At 42.1% G+C, this 17,588-nt stretch overlaps 1 protein-coding gene across 1 annotated transcript; it reads right to left on the reverse strand.

Annotated features, from left to right (window-relative positions):
- Window positions 1–10,535: 10,535 nt before the first annotated feature.
- LOC147421102 (F-box family protein) lies at window positions 10,536–16,820 on the reverse strand. The gene is made up of 12 exons (XM_086504030.1): window positions 16,638–16,820; window positions 16,428–16,506; window positions 16,142–16,332; window positions 15,801–15,932; window positions 15,115–15,188; window positions 14,191–14,275; window positions 13,999–14,109; window positions 12,996–13,170; window positions 11,548–11,666; window positions 11,379–11,451; window positions 11,225–11,285; window positions 10,536–11,143 (listed from the first exon to the last, which is right to left on the reverse strand). The coding sequence occupies exons 1-12, from the start codon at window positions 16,749–16,751 to the stop codon at window positions 11,077–11,079; spliced, it is 1,281 nt and encodes a 426-aa protein (XP_086360156.1). The 5' UTR covers window positions 16,752–16,820; the 3' UTR covers window positions 10,536–11,076.
- Between the last annotated feature and the right edge of the window lie 768 nt (window positions 16,821–17,588).

Below are 17,588 nucleotides of genomic sequence, written 5' to 3' on the forward strand. Positions count from 1 at the left end.
ATATTGTGCAGGGCATTGATGTACGTCCTGGTTCTGAGGATGCAGGCGATGTTGAGGATGTTGCAGGTCTTGCTGCAAGGATTGCTGCTATTAGAGTTGTTTTGCTTACGGTAGAACAATCTCGTTGGGATGTAAAGGATGCGCAGGCTCATGCATTGATTGCGTTGTTTGTGAAGCACACCATTGTTCCTCACACTCGTTCAGTAAAATTTGCAAAACAGGCTTGGGATACATTGGCTGGTCTTTATGCAAGTCGCAATGAGGCTAAAATTGCTTGCTGTGTAAAGAGCTGGAGTTGAAGATTATGCATGAGGAGGATGATATGGACACTTTCCTTGCTAGTGTCAAGGATATCAATGAGCAACTTATTTCTGCAAGTGAAGTCATTTCAGACAGTTCCCTTGTGCAGACTCTTCTTGATGCCTTACCAGATTCTTACCAGACTTTTGCTAGTACTTGGAGACTTATGACCCAAGGAAATCCAGAAATTGTTAAGTTTGATGCATCATGCACATTGCTGTTGCAAGAGTCACTTTCCAAAAAAAACAGGACTAGACAGCATGCAGTTGAACAGGCTTTTATTGCTTCTCAAAGAAAGGGTGGTAACAGCAATGGAGCCACTTCTTATGGTTCTGCTGCGAGTGGCAAAACTTCTGTTCCTAATGCTTCTGTTGGCAGCACTTCGTCTGGCAATTTTGGTGATAAGGGCAAAAAGAAGATGTGTTGCCATTATTGTAAAGCTAATGATCACTTGATCAAGCAGTGTCCTAAGTTGAAGGCCAAAGAGGCTAAGAAGAAAGAGGGTGGTTCCACTGCAAATGCTGGTTCCACTACAAATGCAGCCATTGTTGAGTCTTCTGTGAAAGGAGACTGTGATGCTGATGTCGATGTAGAATGGGCTTTTAACACAGAGTGCACTTACAATCCTGCTGTCGATGATGCATGCTTGTCACTTTCTGCAGATTCACATGTGTGGTATTTCAACAGTGGTGCTACAAAGCACATTACCTCACATCGTGAATTGTTCACCTCTCTCGAGTCTGTCCCTCATGGGAATTCAATCACTTGTGCCAACAATGCCTCTTATCCGGTTCAGGGAGTTGGAAAGATTGTGCTTACTGCTGCAAATGGCAGTTCCTTCACACTTGTTGATGCACTTTATGTACCTGGGATCAAGAAGAATCTCTTGTCTGTATCCGTACTTGCTAGACTTGGACTTGTAGTCAAATTCGTGGATGACAGATGTACAGTTCATGATCTCAGTTTTGGTGATGAAAGTGTTGCATCTGGCCTTTTGTGTTGTGGGATGTATAAGCTCACTTTGTATGACAAGTGTGGACAAAATTTTACAAATGTTGTTGCAGATTCAAGGGCTATTTCAGATGCAAAACTTTGGCATGCACATTTTGATCATCTGAATTTTGCCAGTTTGCTGCGTTTACAGAAATCTGATATGGTTGCTTCTTTGCCGCCTCTTGAAGCACCTGTCAAACATGTTTGTGAAGGCTGTATTTTGGGTAAGATGCAGCGTTCTGAGTTTCCAAAGGATGGTTCAGTTCGGGCCACATGCAGGTTGCAGCTTGTGCATAGTGATGTTTGTGGGCCCATGCAAACTCCGTCCTTGGGCAATTACCTTTACTTCGTGACTTTCATTGATGATTACTGCAAGCATGCATGGGTATTTCCGTTTAAAGCGAAGTCCGAAGTTTTTATGTGCTTCAAACAATTTCTGGCTTCGGCTGAAAATGTCTCGAAATGTACTATGGGCACCCTCCGTTCCGATCGAGGGGGGGAGTAAATGTCTCATGAATTCAATGCATTTCTGGCTAGTCGTGGGATAAAACACCAATGTAGAGTGCCTTATACACCTCAGCAAAATGGTGTTGCTGAGAGGAAAAATTGGTCACTTACGAAAATGGCACGATGTATGGTCAAAAGTCAAGCTTTGTCACATTCTTTTTGGCTTGAGGCCATCATGTGTGCCACTTATGTACTAAACAGGTGTTTTATGAAAGCTTTGCAATCTATTACTCCATATGAAGCATGGCATGATAGAAAGCCTTCTATTGAGCACATGCATGTTTTTGGATGTTTGGCATATGCTTTGGTGCCACAAACACAGTGCAAAAAATTGGATGATAAGGCTGTCAAATGTATTTTTGTTGATTATAGTGCTAAAAGCAAAGGTTATAGGTTGTATCATCCGCAAACAAAACGTATTCTGGTTTCACGAGATGTAGTGTTTGTGGAAGATTCTATTCAGCCCTTGCTGTCATGTACTAGAGATAGCAATGTAAGCTCACAGGACATTTATGACACTTTGTTGCCTCTTTTTAGTGGTGGAAATACGAATGTAAGTTCCAATGAGGCAAATGTACAGCCTATGGGGGTTTCTGAAAATGTTATAGATCAGCCTATTACTGATGCAGATGTACATGATGTACTTGATGAGGAAAGGGCTGAAAATGAGCAGGCTAGAGGTATGCCAAAATGGCTGGTGCACACTTTGTGTGACAATAAATTGGATGCACCTTTGTCTAGTCGTACTCGTTCAGGCTCTCGCCATGCATCTTATGCATCAGATTGTTATGCTTTGGCTGTGTCTAGCTTACATGATGTTGAGGAGCCTCTGTCTTTTGATGAAGCACAGAATTCAGAAAATTGGATGGCTGCCACGCAATTAGAATATGATGCACTTATAGAACATGACACGTGGACTTTATGTGAGTTGCCTCCTGGCAAAAAGGCCATTGGTGAGATCGATCGCCATAAGGCTCGACTTGTTGCAAAGGGTTATGCACAGCAAAAAGGCATAGATTATGAAGAGACCTTTGCTCCCACTTGTCGTATGACTACTATGCGTTTTCTATGTGCATTGGCAGCTCATTTTGGTTGAGATGTACATCAATCAGACATTGTTATTGCTTTCTTGAATGGTGACATATTTGAGGAAGTTTATGTAACGCAGCCTCGCGGTTTTGTCATAAAAGGACAAGAGGACAAAGTGTGCATATGTAAGAAGGCTTTGTATGGGTTGAAGCAATCTCCTCGTGCTTGGTATGAGAAAGCTGACACTCATTTGGTCAAATGAGACTTTCGTAATAGTCCAACAGAAAGCACATTGTATGTAAAGCGTGAGAATGATGTACTTCTCATTGTGGTTCTTTATGTCGATGATTTGCTCTCACTGGACCAAATGAGAGACATATTGCTGAATTTAAGCCGGATTTGAATGCTACTTTCAAGATGAAATATTTGGGGTTGTTGCATCATTACTTGGGTATACAGTTTAAGCAGTGTGATGGTGGTATTGCCTTGTGTCAGAAAAGTTACATAGAGACATTGCTATGTAAGTTTGGACTTGAGGATTGCAAACCTATTGCCACTCCCATGGAAACAAGTTTGAAGTTGAGTCTACATGATGCTGGTGATCCTGTTGATGTCACTCTTTATCAAACTGGTGTTGGCTGCCTCATGTATGTATGCAACACGAGGCTGGATATTCAGTTTGCAGTATCACAGGTCAGCAGATTTAAGCATAGCCTAGGGTCTAAGCATTGGCAGGCTGTCAAGAGGATTTTCCGCTACCTTAGTGGCACTTTACATCTTGGCTTGTTTTATCCCAAGGGGGGATCATTGCCGCCAGACTTGCATGCTTCTTCGGACTCAGATTGGGCTGGTTTTTTTGACACGTGAGTGTCCACAAGTGGTTTTTGTTTCATGCTTGGCAGTTCATGTATATCATGGTTGAGCAAGAAGCAACCTACTGTGGCCACTTCGAGTTGTGAGGCTGAGTACAGGGCAGTCTCCACAGCTACGGTTGAGTGTGTATGGCTCAGATGCCTTATGGTTGATTTGGGAATTGGACAGGACACTACCAACACTATCTACACTGACAGTCAGAGCGCATTGACTGTTGCAAGGAACCCAGTTTTTCATGCTCGCACAAAGCACATTGAGGTGCATTACCACTATGTCAAGGGGAGAGATCAACTTGGCTTTTGTGCCAACACATGACAACCTTACAGATCTTTTCACAAAGGCATTGTCTCGTGAGAAGCTTGAAGCTTTCCGCAAAGCTTTGGGCTTACTCCCCTTTGTGGACCGATCATGTCCTCAAGGTATGGCACTTCCCTTTACTCATGTGCCGGCTCTCGTTCACCGCATCACTCCAGGGGGGATTTGTTACCATATACATGTGGTAGTGATGTGTGTGAACACACTAGGACCGCCGGGGCATTTTTTCCCTCTTTAGGAGGTTTTTTCCCCCGAGCATTGTATATACGCCTACGCCCATCACTCTAGGGCTATCTATCTTTCCATTGCACACTAAGTAACACACTCTCTATTGTGTGCCTTGAGCTTCCTTCGTCTTCTCCAAGCTGTGTGTGTCTCTCTGCAGTAATTCCAACAATCATGACTCAAATGAAAATTAGTCAAGGACTTAATCTATGCTGATAAGATCTATTGGCAAGTCACTTTCATGGAAAGTTGAGAAGAGGTATTTTTACATGTTCTAGTACCTTCAAAAATTCTGGAAACCGGTCATTCATTCAGTCACCGCTTAGTTGTGGTAACTCATTTAAATACTCGTGAGTCCTAAATAGAGTCTACACACTATTTTGGATATAAGCCAATTACACAAATGGTTGCAAAGGGACAATAATGTGGAATTTTCTTGGTTTCATTAAACGTTGTACTAAACCATGTATCGAGAAAATGAACAGATGGGCCCATGAGGTGTACCACTATGTGGAAGACATTAGTGTTATTTCGAAGACCTCACCACTTTTGTTTTCGAGGACAAAAACACTTCTCCAAGGGGGGCCTAATGTTAGGCCAAGGGTCAAGCCAAGGTCTAGGACATGCATGCAATAAAGGGGTCTATATATAGACAAGGCCAAGGGCCTATATAGGTTGGTTGGGTGGGGTAGTCTCTATGTTCTTACATCACCACTTTCTAGCAGCCCATCAAGTTGTTAATCTTCACAATGTTCGTAGTCTACCAATTAATACATACCCCATCTTTGTAGCATGACAATGAGCTAGCACCCACTTTGGAATACTACACCATACTAGTCCCAACATGACGTTTTAGGCCACCCTCACTTTGCAGCCCCTACCTTAGGCTGCTACATCATCTCCTTCCCCTTACTTTGGTGCAACCCACAATGAGCTAGAATTGCTACCAACTTTAATGGTTGAAGGGACATCAACTTTGTTGAGATTTACTTTTCTCTGCTTTTCCTCAACTTTTGCAGCAGTATTAGCCATTGAACTATGCATGAACCATGCATAGGTGAAAATGTTTAAGCCTATCCTCTTATGAATTTTTCCTACATAATATCAAGGCTAACTTCAAAATGCACACGCATAGTGTGTGAAAATGGAGCTTGGTTTGCACTTTGTCCAAGGCATTACACTTAAGATACACCATACCATCTAGTAGCTTGGTTTACACTTTGTCCAAAGTGTTACACTTAAGATACACCACGCCATCTTCTAGGTGTACTACAATATAATTCACGTCGTAATTGCTCTTAGACATATAGGCATCATAAAAATATGTGGAAAGTTTGTAAAATTGCACCAAATATGCAACATGCTTATCCACTCTCCATCTACTGAGAGGCCTAGACTATCTATCTAGTCCATATATTTTTAATAAACCATAAAACTGAACTCTATAAAAATGAGCACATTGCTCTACAACAACACCTTAGTACAAATTCTTTAACACAAAATTTGGGTGAGCACTTTGCTAGAGAAACAACTTTGGCTAAAAGTTGTGCTAAAGGTTGTGCTTGTGGGAGCAAAAGAGTTTGTGGAACCCATGCCCATAAGGAGAAAATAATATTATATGAATGCATGGCATCTTTGCCGAAAGAAAAGATATTACATAACAAGCCTTTGGCTTCATTATTGTGAGTCCTACTTACCTCAAGTTGTAGATATATAATACTATGCCTGGAAACAACAGAGTATAAATTGCAAAGAACCATCTTATGGAAAAAATGGTATTCCTTAGAGAAACATTTCATCTACAAAAACTTTGCAAAGTCTTGCACTTGTATAACACCACTTTGGTAAACCTTTGAGATCAATGAACAAACCCAAAAACCAACTTGTTTGGAGGAATTAGGAGAGTCACCTTGGCTTTTGCACTCATGCATAGTTTGCAAAATGACGATGGCCTCAACAAAATAAACCAAGATCCTTGGAAGAGTGATTCTCATGCACCCTGAAGCCTATTTCAATGTCTCTACTACAAACTCTCTCCCCTTCCTAGATTGGAATTATGCAAGGGTTGCCACCATTTGGCATAACATGGACTAGCAAACAACATAGATGAGCAAACGGGTAGCTACTAGTGGCACCTTTGAGAACGCTTGATGTGTCGGACATCTCAAGGTCGTGAGACATTGTGGCAAAAAAGTAATGTTTTATGTAAAACAGTGGGTGTAGAGAGCTAAAAATGTGAAGGTTATGCCATTTTATAGCACTTGAGAGTGTTATACTTTAATATTGATGTGAATAAAGGCTTATGTGACATGCCAACAACCTCATACCCTTTGGCACAATGTAAAAAGGCATCACAAAACAGTGCACTATAATGTTTAGCAAAGAAGATGCATTCCAAAGTTATATCAAAAAACTTGAAACTATTGATAAAACCTCATCATAAATATACTTTCAAACACATGTTTCCTTGTTGAGAAAGGTGAATAAAAACCCACTTACATGTCTATGGTAGAATAAGTGCGCTCCCTACTTAGTGCATTGAAGATTTACTTTGTCAATAATTGGTTGATAGATAAACATATTTTGTTCTGACTTAAACTAAAACACGCAAGAATAAGTTATGTGTTTACACACAAAATAAGGTCTCCTATGTGCAACACGATTTTGAAAATTTGAGCATGTACAAGTTGGCTTTTTGCAGATTTGAACCTCGTGCTTAACGCTATGATTTCCTACTTCATGGACCCCTTCACCTCGACGAATCTCTTTTGTCACCCTTTCCTTCAAAGCCAGCAAGCAATTTTGTAAGTTGTCTTCACTAAAATTGTTATGCGGTACTTTGTTCACACCCCATCTTGAGTGTTCAAATGTTCCCTTTGCATTGGAATGTGTGATGCCTTTTTCACGTATTCCTTGGCCCTTGGAGTATGCACATTTGTAGGAGCGCACTCCCCTGCAACTTGCTCCACTTGATATCCACCTTCATACAATTTATGCACTTCCTCCAAAGTAAAGTTTGTATCAACTTGTACTAGCAAGATGATTGATATTGTCCCAAGTTGTGTATCAATATTGCTATCCAAAATATAGCACTATAACACGTGATTTGGGCAAAACCAAAACCCATTGGTGGACCATTGACCTTGAATACTTGTGATATCCGTTAAAAGAGGGAGCCAAAACTTTCCCATTGAATCTTACACTGAACCTGCCGCATCTTTGCCCTCAATTAAAGTTCTTCACTATAAGTCACTTTGCTACATGTGCGGGTGCATCAAATAGCTCACATTGCTTCATTGGTCTTACTCTCTTTTATCATACACACTCCTATCTTTGTAGGCGTGTTTGTAGATCCTTCATCTACAAGTGTATCTTCCTTGGCCATCAACCTAGCTGACAATCTTTGGTGAGTAAATTGTACTCCGATCGATGTGTTGATTCATTCTCTACATTAATCACTTTTGTTCGCAACCTTTTTTTATAGAAGGTTATGGCCCGTTAGAGTTGAGGACGCCTATAGTATGGGTTCCTTTGAAGGTTTCATTACCTATTCGTGTGACATGAGCTAATTTATTGTCCACCCGCTCGACAAGTCGTTTGTGCGGATAAGCCCTTCCCTAAATGTTTTCCCTACAAGTAAGAAATAGCATTAGTGCTTCAAAGAAGAGAATTTTCTAGGCTAGTAGGGCACACATTGTGCAATGATATCCGCCTCTTGAACCCCTCCTCTATCAACTAGCTCATGTGTTTACTTTTGGTAAGGTTCGTGCACGAGGCGTTGGAACCCTCCATGCTATTTCAAGCTAGATCATGATGCTACCCCAATGGGCAATCTGGACCTCCCACCAGCTTAGCCATGAATCCATGTATGCAAAGTTTTTATTCATGCAACTACCTTACCGTCACCATTGTTGTAGCAATTGGGTCTCAACTTGCAGCTGCTTACTTGGTTTGTGCTTGTTTGCATTTCTTATACGTTTCTTTACCAGTTGCTTGCAAAGGTGTGACTATATAACTGGTTGTGTTGATGCACGTTTTGTTTTCAATAAAAAAGACATGAATGCTCCTTGCCATCCAACACAATGCCCTTTACACATGGCACACTGGATTCCAATTTTCTTGCACTTTATCTACCATAAAACCCAAAAAAATCTATCAAGTTATAGCCATATTAGCCATCATTTCATTGAAACAATCCAAAAAATGCATTGTGAGTCCATGTCATCTTCCTTGCGGCTTCAGAAGAGCTTGGTTAGTCTGATGTCAAAGTACTTTTCTTTGGGAACATCGTGGGCATGTACTGTCTTTGCTACTATGAACTTTTTGTGCACATGCAATAATATCTAAATTAGTTTCTTTTAACCTTGAGCGTCTAAACTGTTTGGTAAAGTGGAGCTCTATTAACACTTCTTCTCTATGTTTCACATGATAAGATTGATCATAACAATGGCTTCAATAATTTTCCTTTCCCATAAGCAAGCAATTGTCCTCGATTATGTGAAAATCTTCAAACAAGATTATGTGAAAATCTTCATCAAGATATGTTTGGCTAATCCCACTCGAGTATCAAAAAAGTTTAATTGTTAATTTGTGGACAACACGAAGACTTTGACAATTACAAGGGAGGCTAATCTGACATCTAAAATTTCTTGGCATACCACCAAAATGTATGGGCACATATTAGGTAGATCCAAATGCCAAGAGGAATGCCAGAGAAGACTATTGCAGGTACTATTTGTGTAGAATTAGGGAACCCACTCACCTACACTATTCAGGCTTTACATTGCCAAGGCCGCTAACTTGTTGGTCAACGTCGTTGAAATGGGCATAGCATGGTGTACGATGATGGTTGAGTCAACAAGATGATCATACGCAATACTCTCTCCCCTACACAATTCAAGGTCACTAACTTGAAAATTCACGACATTGGACACAAGGTTAAACTTATCGCTATAAAATAACCTTCACTCTAAGTCTCCATAAAGATTGCATCATCGTCATCCGCTAAAAGAGTTTTGCAAACCTTATAAGGAACCTTGGAATGACCACATCCATGATCGACCACACTTTGAAAAGAGCCAAGCTACCTTGTAAGCTCTTCACTTGTCTATCTGGAGATTGCTTTTACTATGGTTGTTACGTAGAGCATTATGATAGCAACAATGTAGTAAGGGTTACACGTTTATTTTTGTTCATAAAAGAGGCGGAATCAAGTTAGATGCGAGCACCCTCCATTTAGAGCGAAACGAGAGGTTGAAGCAATGGAGGGGCAACGAGGGGCGATGGTGAAGAAGCATGGAGAGAGTTCCACAACCCAAGCTAGTAGATGGGATGAGGAATCATGGAACTTGGAGGAGAATGAATAAACACCCAATATGGTCCCATCCATGAATCCAAGTCAATACAACGGTATGCACCTTCAGCCATGCTAGAGAAACGATTCCATCAGGCACACTTCCAAAAGACCCATACAAAGACATGGCCAATTGATTCACTAGTTACTCCCAACATTAACATGTCCAACACTACCAAAGCTCTGATACCAATGTTAGGTGCAACAGAATAAATGTTCGCGCTTTGCTCAAGATGAAAATAACAAACGCTAGCAAATCTGGATCATTAATGGAAACGCTAGGCAATTTGGGACTGTCGGCGATGCTCAGGGCTGAAATCGCCAAGGCTAGGGAAAGGTGCTGATGGAGACCAAAAACGCTATCTAATGGAGGTTAGAAACGCCAAGGTTGATGGTGCTTGGGAGTTCTTGTTGAAAAGATGCTTGTTGAGCAGGAAGCTCCTGCTGCCTCTTTTGCCATTTAGTGCTAACTTGGGTTTGCTTATATACAAACTTAGCAAAATTGCCCTACCTACTTTTGTTAAGTACATTGGTGGAGACATTGTTTCAGACCATCCACCTTATGGACCAATTCAAAGACCTAACCCATAGATAGACCTTTCAAGGCATCCTACTCCAGACATGGTTGCTCACAGAGCACCGACTAGATACAGACCAGTTACCACCATTCAGAAACAAGAGGGATTCCCTACACACACACACACACACACACACACACACACACACCCCTCAGAAATAGAGAAGTTCTTTGATAGACCTGCATAGGATACACTGTGGGTAGATGAAGAATTTCTTTCACAAAGAGCGAGACTAGCCTCACCTCCTAGAGACCGAGGATAAAGCAAGTCAGATACCCAATGCAATAGATATGCAAACTCTGTCAAGAGGAGGTCGAGATGAGTGCACAACACTATGTATGCCACTGCCAAGCATACTCTACTTACAAAATGAGATATATTATTCTATCTGGAGTGTCTCTAAAAGATCACATAGGGAGGACATCTACATCTACATATGATACAAACTCTTTTCACAAGGTCTCCCCTACACCCAAAGAAACGCTGGCAAGATACAAAAGCACCATCTCACGAAGAAGTAAACCCTCGACGACATACGTCTATTTGTGCATCGTGCATCTTCCATTAGATTGGTGTATGCTTCTACGTGTCAAAAATGTGAAAAAAATGGGGTTATAAAACCCCCTTCTGTTGAGCTCACGTACTTTGTTCATATATTTACAAGTGAACTCCCTGAGGGGGTCCGAGCCATCAAAGTACCCCCACATTGACAACCTTGCTTTCAATAAGTGGTTGGCCATCATTGCATTACCTCAAATTGAACCACACAACAGGCTGGGCCTTCAAAACAGAACTATATGGCTCATACTTGCGTAGCAGAAGGGCGGGCAATCAACCAAGGAGATTACGTCTCGAAGCTAACATGCACAGGTGCATATATATGATTTCCTTAATATAATTTTCTTAACAGCAACACGGTAACTTCGACTTCGCTCTCTTCAACGACCCTGACCCTGGATACATCACCTCCCTGCCAGTTCGTAGTAGGTCAATGAAGGTTAACCACGAGGCACAGGCAGGCATTTAAATTGATCAAGAAACTGATTAGCACCTCAAAGCCGCCTCCAGCTCTTTTTCGTCATCACAATTGTAGCCAAGAGAATAAGCTCGCCCTGCAGTGATACCAAGCGACAGACCAAACATTTAGCAACACGCATGCAACACAACAGTCTCCATACAACAGCAAAACTGCACAAAGGCTATACCCAGACGGCCCGATCCCATGAATGGTTCCTCCCCCTCTTCTAAAACCGCATTACTCTCCATCTGCTGATAACCCTGAATACAGCAAACAAGGCTGTGTAGTGTTGATGTTGATCGACACATAGAAGAATGCGTTTAGATTTAAATTTCAGAAAGTTCACGAAAGCTTACCACACCATCCTCTTCCTCTTCTGCTGAAAGCCAGCGATCAAAGCACCTACCCGATATTGTGCAAACAAGTAGATCATTGGAAGGGTCCAGCATCGTCTCTCGGCAGGTATCATCACATACTTGTACCAAGTGAAGAAAAAAAAAAGTGAGTTATACTGTGCAATTAGCCTTGATGTATATGACGAGGGTCAATGAACCAAAAAGTCAAAACAGCAGTCGTCTTATTTACAGCTGCAAAAAATGTATCCACATACGTCATACAGTAATAACCATTCAATTCAAAGCCATATATGCCTCTCTTGGTATACGTAGGACTCACGTTTGGTGTGCATGTTTTGATGACCCTTGGCCATTATGCTTCTGGAAGCATACACAAGCACATATAGCCAGTGTGAGTATAAACACATAGAATGGATGCTACTATTCAAGCAAGTCGCTTCCATAGACCAGCAAACCAGTTAAAAACGTACACATGGAATCAATGAAGGATGCAGATGATAGCATTCAGTGCAGTACAGAGGTACCCACACGATGGGGCGCATCTGAAAGATGCAAACAATCATCCCCCAAGCGTGATGGTGAGGGTCTGAAACAGATGCAAGTTTCTAAATGAGCATTCAAAGGTAAAGCGAAACAACACAAGGTCTCACAATGACCACCCAAAACAATATGTACAACCAAAAACAAATAAAATAAAGTGATCACATACATATCTAAAATCACAAGATACCGAATCAACCTTGTCATTCAAGTAACTCCAATTTTAATTAGATAACCTTTCTGAGCCCCTCAACTATTGGGCCTCTTTTTTTCCAGTAGGAGCCTACATTTAATCCTCCCCAAAATAGCACTCTCATTGAGAGGTAAATACAATTTATACATACCTAGAAGAATCTCACCTTTGCATAAGACAGTATAATCATTAGCTCCATCCTTGATAAATTGACTAAATACTAAACTACGACATCCCCACTATCGCCGTCAGTGCCCAATACTCTCTCTCTCTCTCTCTCTCTCTCTCTCTCTCTCTCTCTCTCTCTCTCTCTCTCTCTCTCTCTCTCTCTATATATATATATATATATATATATATATATATATATATATATCACCCAAGTGTGGTAGATTGGTTATGCCATTTCCCTCTTGAATAACAAGTCTTGAGTTCAATTCTCCTCGTCGGATAGATCTTTAAGGTCTCTTGGGATAGCTTCCTACGACGTTAAAATTCTTCTTCTTCTGCTGCTTCTCCTCCCTCTCTCTCTCTCTCTCTCTCTCTCTCTCTCTCTCTCACATGCACACACAACTGCCAGAAAAACGAAGAGAGTCCTTTTCCCCTCTCCACCTTACGAAAGCTCCATATCACAATTCTTCATAAACACCAGCCAAAGCATCATGCACACCACTGTAAGTAATAGAAAGGCATGACAGTTTGCTTACTAAGAACTTACCATGGGCTCTGCCAGTTTTTTCGCACAAGAACACATCCCCAATCTGTGAATAAGAGCATGTCTTGCCTGAACACACATGATCCCCGAGGTACACATCAGGCAAGCCATGACTAGTCCTCCAGGAAGTAATTTGTTCTGCAACCGTAGTGTCCAGAATTATAAGGTCGTCCTTTATCTGCATTGCGGAAAGCGCCTGCTTAGTGCATCTACAACAAAAGATGCCATCTTAAAACTTGAAAGCTTAAGTATACGAATTTAGCTTAAGAAACGCTAGAAAATTTTAGATGGACTGTCATAAGAAAAGTCATGATGTTTAATGAACAATGAATAGTATATTTCTAAAAGTGTATTTGTATGTGTGCATGCATGTGTGTTTGTGTGTGTGTGTGTGTGTAAGCGCGCGCGAGAGAGAGAGAGAGAGAGAGAGAGAGAGAGAGAGAGAGAGAGAGAGTGCTTCAAGAAATGAGTGCACAAGGTCTTGGTTTATTCAATCTCAAGATTTAGCATTTAAGAACAAACAATGATATGAAGGTATCCACCTAAAACCACCATTCCCTTATCTCCAAAGCTAGAAAATCCACCCAAACACTAAGGCCTTTGCCACTGGCAGGACAAAAAAGGATGTTGATTGATGTATGCATGAATGTCAATACGATCAAGTAGAGGAGACCTTGCCATGATAACTAATATAAACATCATATAGAGAGAACTGTGCGAATACCTTCAAGTACTAAATCAACATGTATGCCAGCTAAACCCACTCCCTTTGCAAAACACCATTGATAAGCTACTAATACGAAACATGTTTGATCCTTTTCTCCCACTTCTTGAGGGACGATTAGCTCTGTCCTTCCATAGTCTCAATGCCATAATCATTGCAGACCATAACCAATAATGCAAAAGGCATGAAACCCAATAACGACTTGATTGATAATTCTTCCAGACTCCAGTGCCTACTTGTAGCATTAATTATGCAAAGTAGACAAATAAACTGTACACTTACTTGTGCAGGTAGTGGAGCTTGACTCCGCTTTGCAGCTTGCATCTGTATGTAGTATTCACGGAACTCGACAGGAGTATTCCTTACAAACTCAATCATGTCCGACTTGTCACGCTGCATTAAAATGCTCAATAGTGTCAGAACTCTTTTCCTTCCAAATGAGCTTTTGCAACGAAACAGCAGAAGAAAAATGACCTCAAAATACAGCTGCTTCCATGCACAGCCTCTTGGCCGTGTCCCTTGCTTAGCGGTCGATGGCAAACCCCAGCGCATGCAGTACCTTCAGTCAAGTACACACAGCCATAAATGTTTTAAAAGGCCTATAAGGAAAGTGCTGCTGCAAGATTCAAGTTCTGTTAACATGCACTTAGTTCTACATGCAAACAGAACTGCCAATACGCCCTTACCACAAACAAAATTATTTACTGCACAGCAAAAGGCCAAAAGCACCACTTGGTCTCGGTAGAAGGTTTTTATTTGGATAACTGGGAGCTCCAAAATTTGACCCGATCCTACAAGAGTGTGATAACCACTATGACAATAGCCTTTTGATGATTTCATGAAGAAACAGAGAAACCTTTTTATCACTACATAACTTAGCTGGGATATACAGTCACTCTGGCTAAGAATTCACCAAGGACAATGAACCAATCCCAGATATCCAAAAAAACAAGGTAAAGGGTCACGTTCGCTTTCTAAAACAATTTAACCAAATGAGCCAATCCCAGATATGCAAAAAAACAAGATAAAGGGTCACAATCGCATTCTAGAATCTAAAACAATTTAACAAAATGAAATCATACTCAATCAAAGGACTCTTTTACAAACTAAAATCTCAAAGAAAATTGCAATCAGACAATACTTCACATCAAAGATATGCCTAACTCCCTTCTTCAAGGCTTGTTTTAGAAAGCCAAATAGAAAAACCCTACGATGAAAGTTAGAAGAGTAAATAGCAATTCCACTGGCTGCTGAGCAAACTGTGAAATAAGAAGCATTTACTTGAAAGAACTTTGCAACAAACAGCTTAAGCAGTTCCCCCAGCTGGTGAGCAAAAGCATTTTCTTGAAAAAATTTGGCCAAAAGAAAAAATATTGGAAGTAAAGAACATGCACTCACAATCTTCGCCAAAGTGACTCGTCAGACGCAACTTTCCTCAGGAACTGGCAGACAACAGCACATGTGACAAGGTCCTGAGCAGCCACAACAAATAAGCAATAAATGGAATCAGAAAAGCAGTTCAAGCAAGAAAAAAGACTTGCGTTGTTAAAAGGACCAAAGTCGAGGCTCAAAAGTGGGTTATGCAACAAGCCGGCGGCAAATTGAGTGGAGGGGACGTGGGGATCAGTTAGCAAGAATCCATTGGAGCATACAGTACATGCGCCTTCCGGATCCACCACAAAGGTGAGTGCCTCCCCCCCCCCCCCCCCCCCCCCCCCCCCCCCCCCCCCAACACCCAAAAAGCAAGAAGAAGGTGGCCTGCTCGTTTTTCAGTGCAAAAGGCAGACAATGGCCATGACCTGCAAGGCGTTCAATAGGCACCTGACAACAAGAATCCCACGTGCAGCTTCTGCCTTGTGAACTACGACAGCGGAGGCAGCAGGAACAGAGAGGCCTGCAGGCGCCCTCATCTGAACCCGGCATAAGACTACTATGGACATGCATTCATTTCAAAAAACATAAGCACTGGTTCTGACTCCAAATCATTTAAAAGAATGCAAACATAGCTGGTTCTGGCTACTGATCATAAACACCAGAGCTTTTCAATGGATGCAAGAAGTTTCATAAATGATTCAGTTCTTTACCTCAGATGACAGAAATTTCAAAATATTCTGGATTAATTCCAAAGGTATTCTGCTGAGATTGCCACTATCAATCGTAGCTTCCCATGTTCTGTCTACACGATGCCTTTTTGATGGCCGTGTGCGTGCCTCATCCTGCAGTCCCAGATATAAGCAATGAGGTTAGTATCATGGCATCAACATCAACAACCCTATGCACCCAGGCAACGCACCATTTGTATGCTGGAACTTGGAAGCCATTCATTGACAATGCACGCATGCAATGTTCATGATAAAATTGACACAAAACCCTGAGAAGGCTATAAAGACAATTATCATTGACAAAAGAGTATCGTGGGGCTCACTCCATAGTCTGACAAGCCAGATTCGGAGCTTAAAACTTCTGCCTCAAGGTACTCAGCTAACAAGCTGTCATCATCCTCTTGAGAAAGACCAGGCGAGGAGCAGGATGACCAAGGGCTCTTGGGCATTGTCGCTTTAGCACAAATAAGCAAGTTTAAAGTAATATTGTCAATCGCCTGCTGATCTGCGCTACCTGCAAAAATTATGGCGACAGAATATTCTTGTGCTTGCGCAACAAGAGGGTGCTCAGAGCATGGTAACCCTAAATTTCAACAAACAAGGGATAACGTCGTCGCTTAAGCTTCACCACCCACAGATCAATATTTTTATCTCTGCAAATCGGCTCTTCCGCTTCACCCTTCAAATTCTGCAAGATCGAAGTGTGTGCTCTTCAATACAACAACTCCTTACCAAATCTTATGCATGCGCCCATAAAACCTCAGCACTATCGCGTGGCGATCTTAGACTCTCCTCCAAAGGTCGAAAGAGCGAGCTCACCAAGACTGCGCAGAAAGCGAACGGGTTTGGAATTTCTTCGGTCGATTCTCGCCCAGAACTACTTCTCTGCGTAGCCTCATCACCGCCTTGCCTCTGTGGCGGAGGGGAAAGCATAGCCAAGGTTCCGTTTCCACCTGGTGTGGCCGCTTGCACACTGTCCGGCCTCTGCCCGCCCGAGATAGAGAAGGAGAAGAAGAAGAGAGTTTTAACGTCGTAGGAGAGAGAGAGAGAGAGAGAGAGAGAGAGAGAGATGTAACGCGCACATGAAGCGTTCATGCTGCGATTGGTGGCCCCATGATCGTGCTTACGCCGGCCGTTGCTTTGCGCACATGGCTGCGGCCGTTTGTGCAAGGGGTAGAGGTGACGTACTGCTGTACAACAAAGCTCGGAGGGAACATGAACTAGCGAGCTCCACCTCAGCTGTGGCGCAGCTTTTGCAGGCCTGCAGCACGTTCAGAATGCATCCCGCCATGAGAACGCAGTGAACGTTGTATGAACGTGATGAAGGGGGGGGGCTTCATTGCGGTGGCAACGTTCGTTAGTTGTTTTGCTGAGTGCAGGGGCGTGGTGGGTCTTGCTGAGGTGGAGGTACCTTTTTGATCGATCGGGCATGCTCAACGCTTCATGTGCGCACCATGAGAGAGAGAGAGAGAGAGAGAGAGATCCAACCACTCTTTTTTGGCCTGCCCAAAGGGCTAAAGCCATAGTGTGGTGTGGCCAGAAGGAAGATGCGTTTGCGCCTCACCACTCCATCATGGTTGCACGCATGTGTGAACCCACTTGTAACTACCTCTCATGTTAATATAAGGAGCTGCTCTCGGATGCAAGAGGCAAGCTCATTTTGATCCCATTTGTGTGCACACCACATTGGTGAAGTTGACGAGCAAGGGTTAGTTTTAACAACCCTTTCTTGGTTTTCTTGGGGGATCTCTAGGGCAACGATGGCTTTCC

This window comes from Adiantum capillus-veneris, chromosome 28, assembly GCF_014529385.1.
Source record: "Adiantum capillus-veneris isolate H3 chromosome 28, ASM1452938v2, whole genome shotgun sequence".
Lineage (NCBI taxonomy): Eukaryota > Viridiplantae > Streptophyta > Polypodiopsida > Polypodiales > Pteridaceae > Adiantum > Adiantum capillus-veneris.

What these genes read in the sequence shown, in the direction of transcription:
- LOC147421102 (XM_086504030.1), bottom strand. Translation starts at nt 16,751, where the DNA reads ATGCTTTCCCCTCCGCCACAGAGGCAAGGCGGTGATGAGGCTACGCAG. An exon ending in TCGCTTTCTGCGCAGTCTTG is followed by an intron (nt 16,507 to 16,637) that starts GTGAGCTCGCTC and finishes TCGATCTTGCAG; the next exon opens with AATTTGAAGGGTGAAGCGGA. An exon ending in CATGGGATCGGGCCGTCTGG is followed by an intron (nt 11,286 to 11,378) that starts GTATAGCCTTTG and finishes GTATCACTGCAG; the next exon opens with GGCGAGCTTATTCTCTTGGC.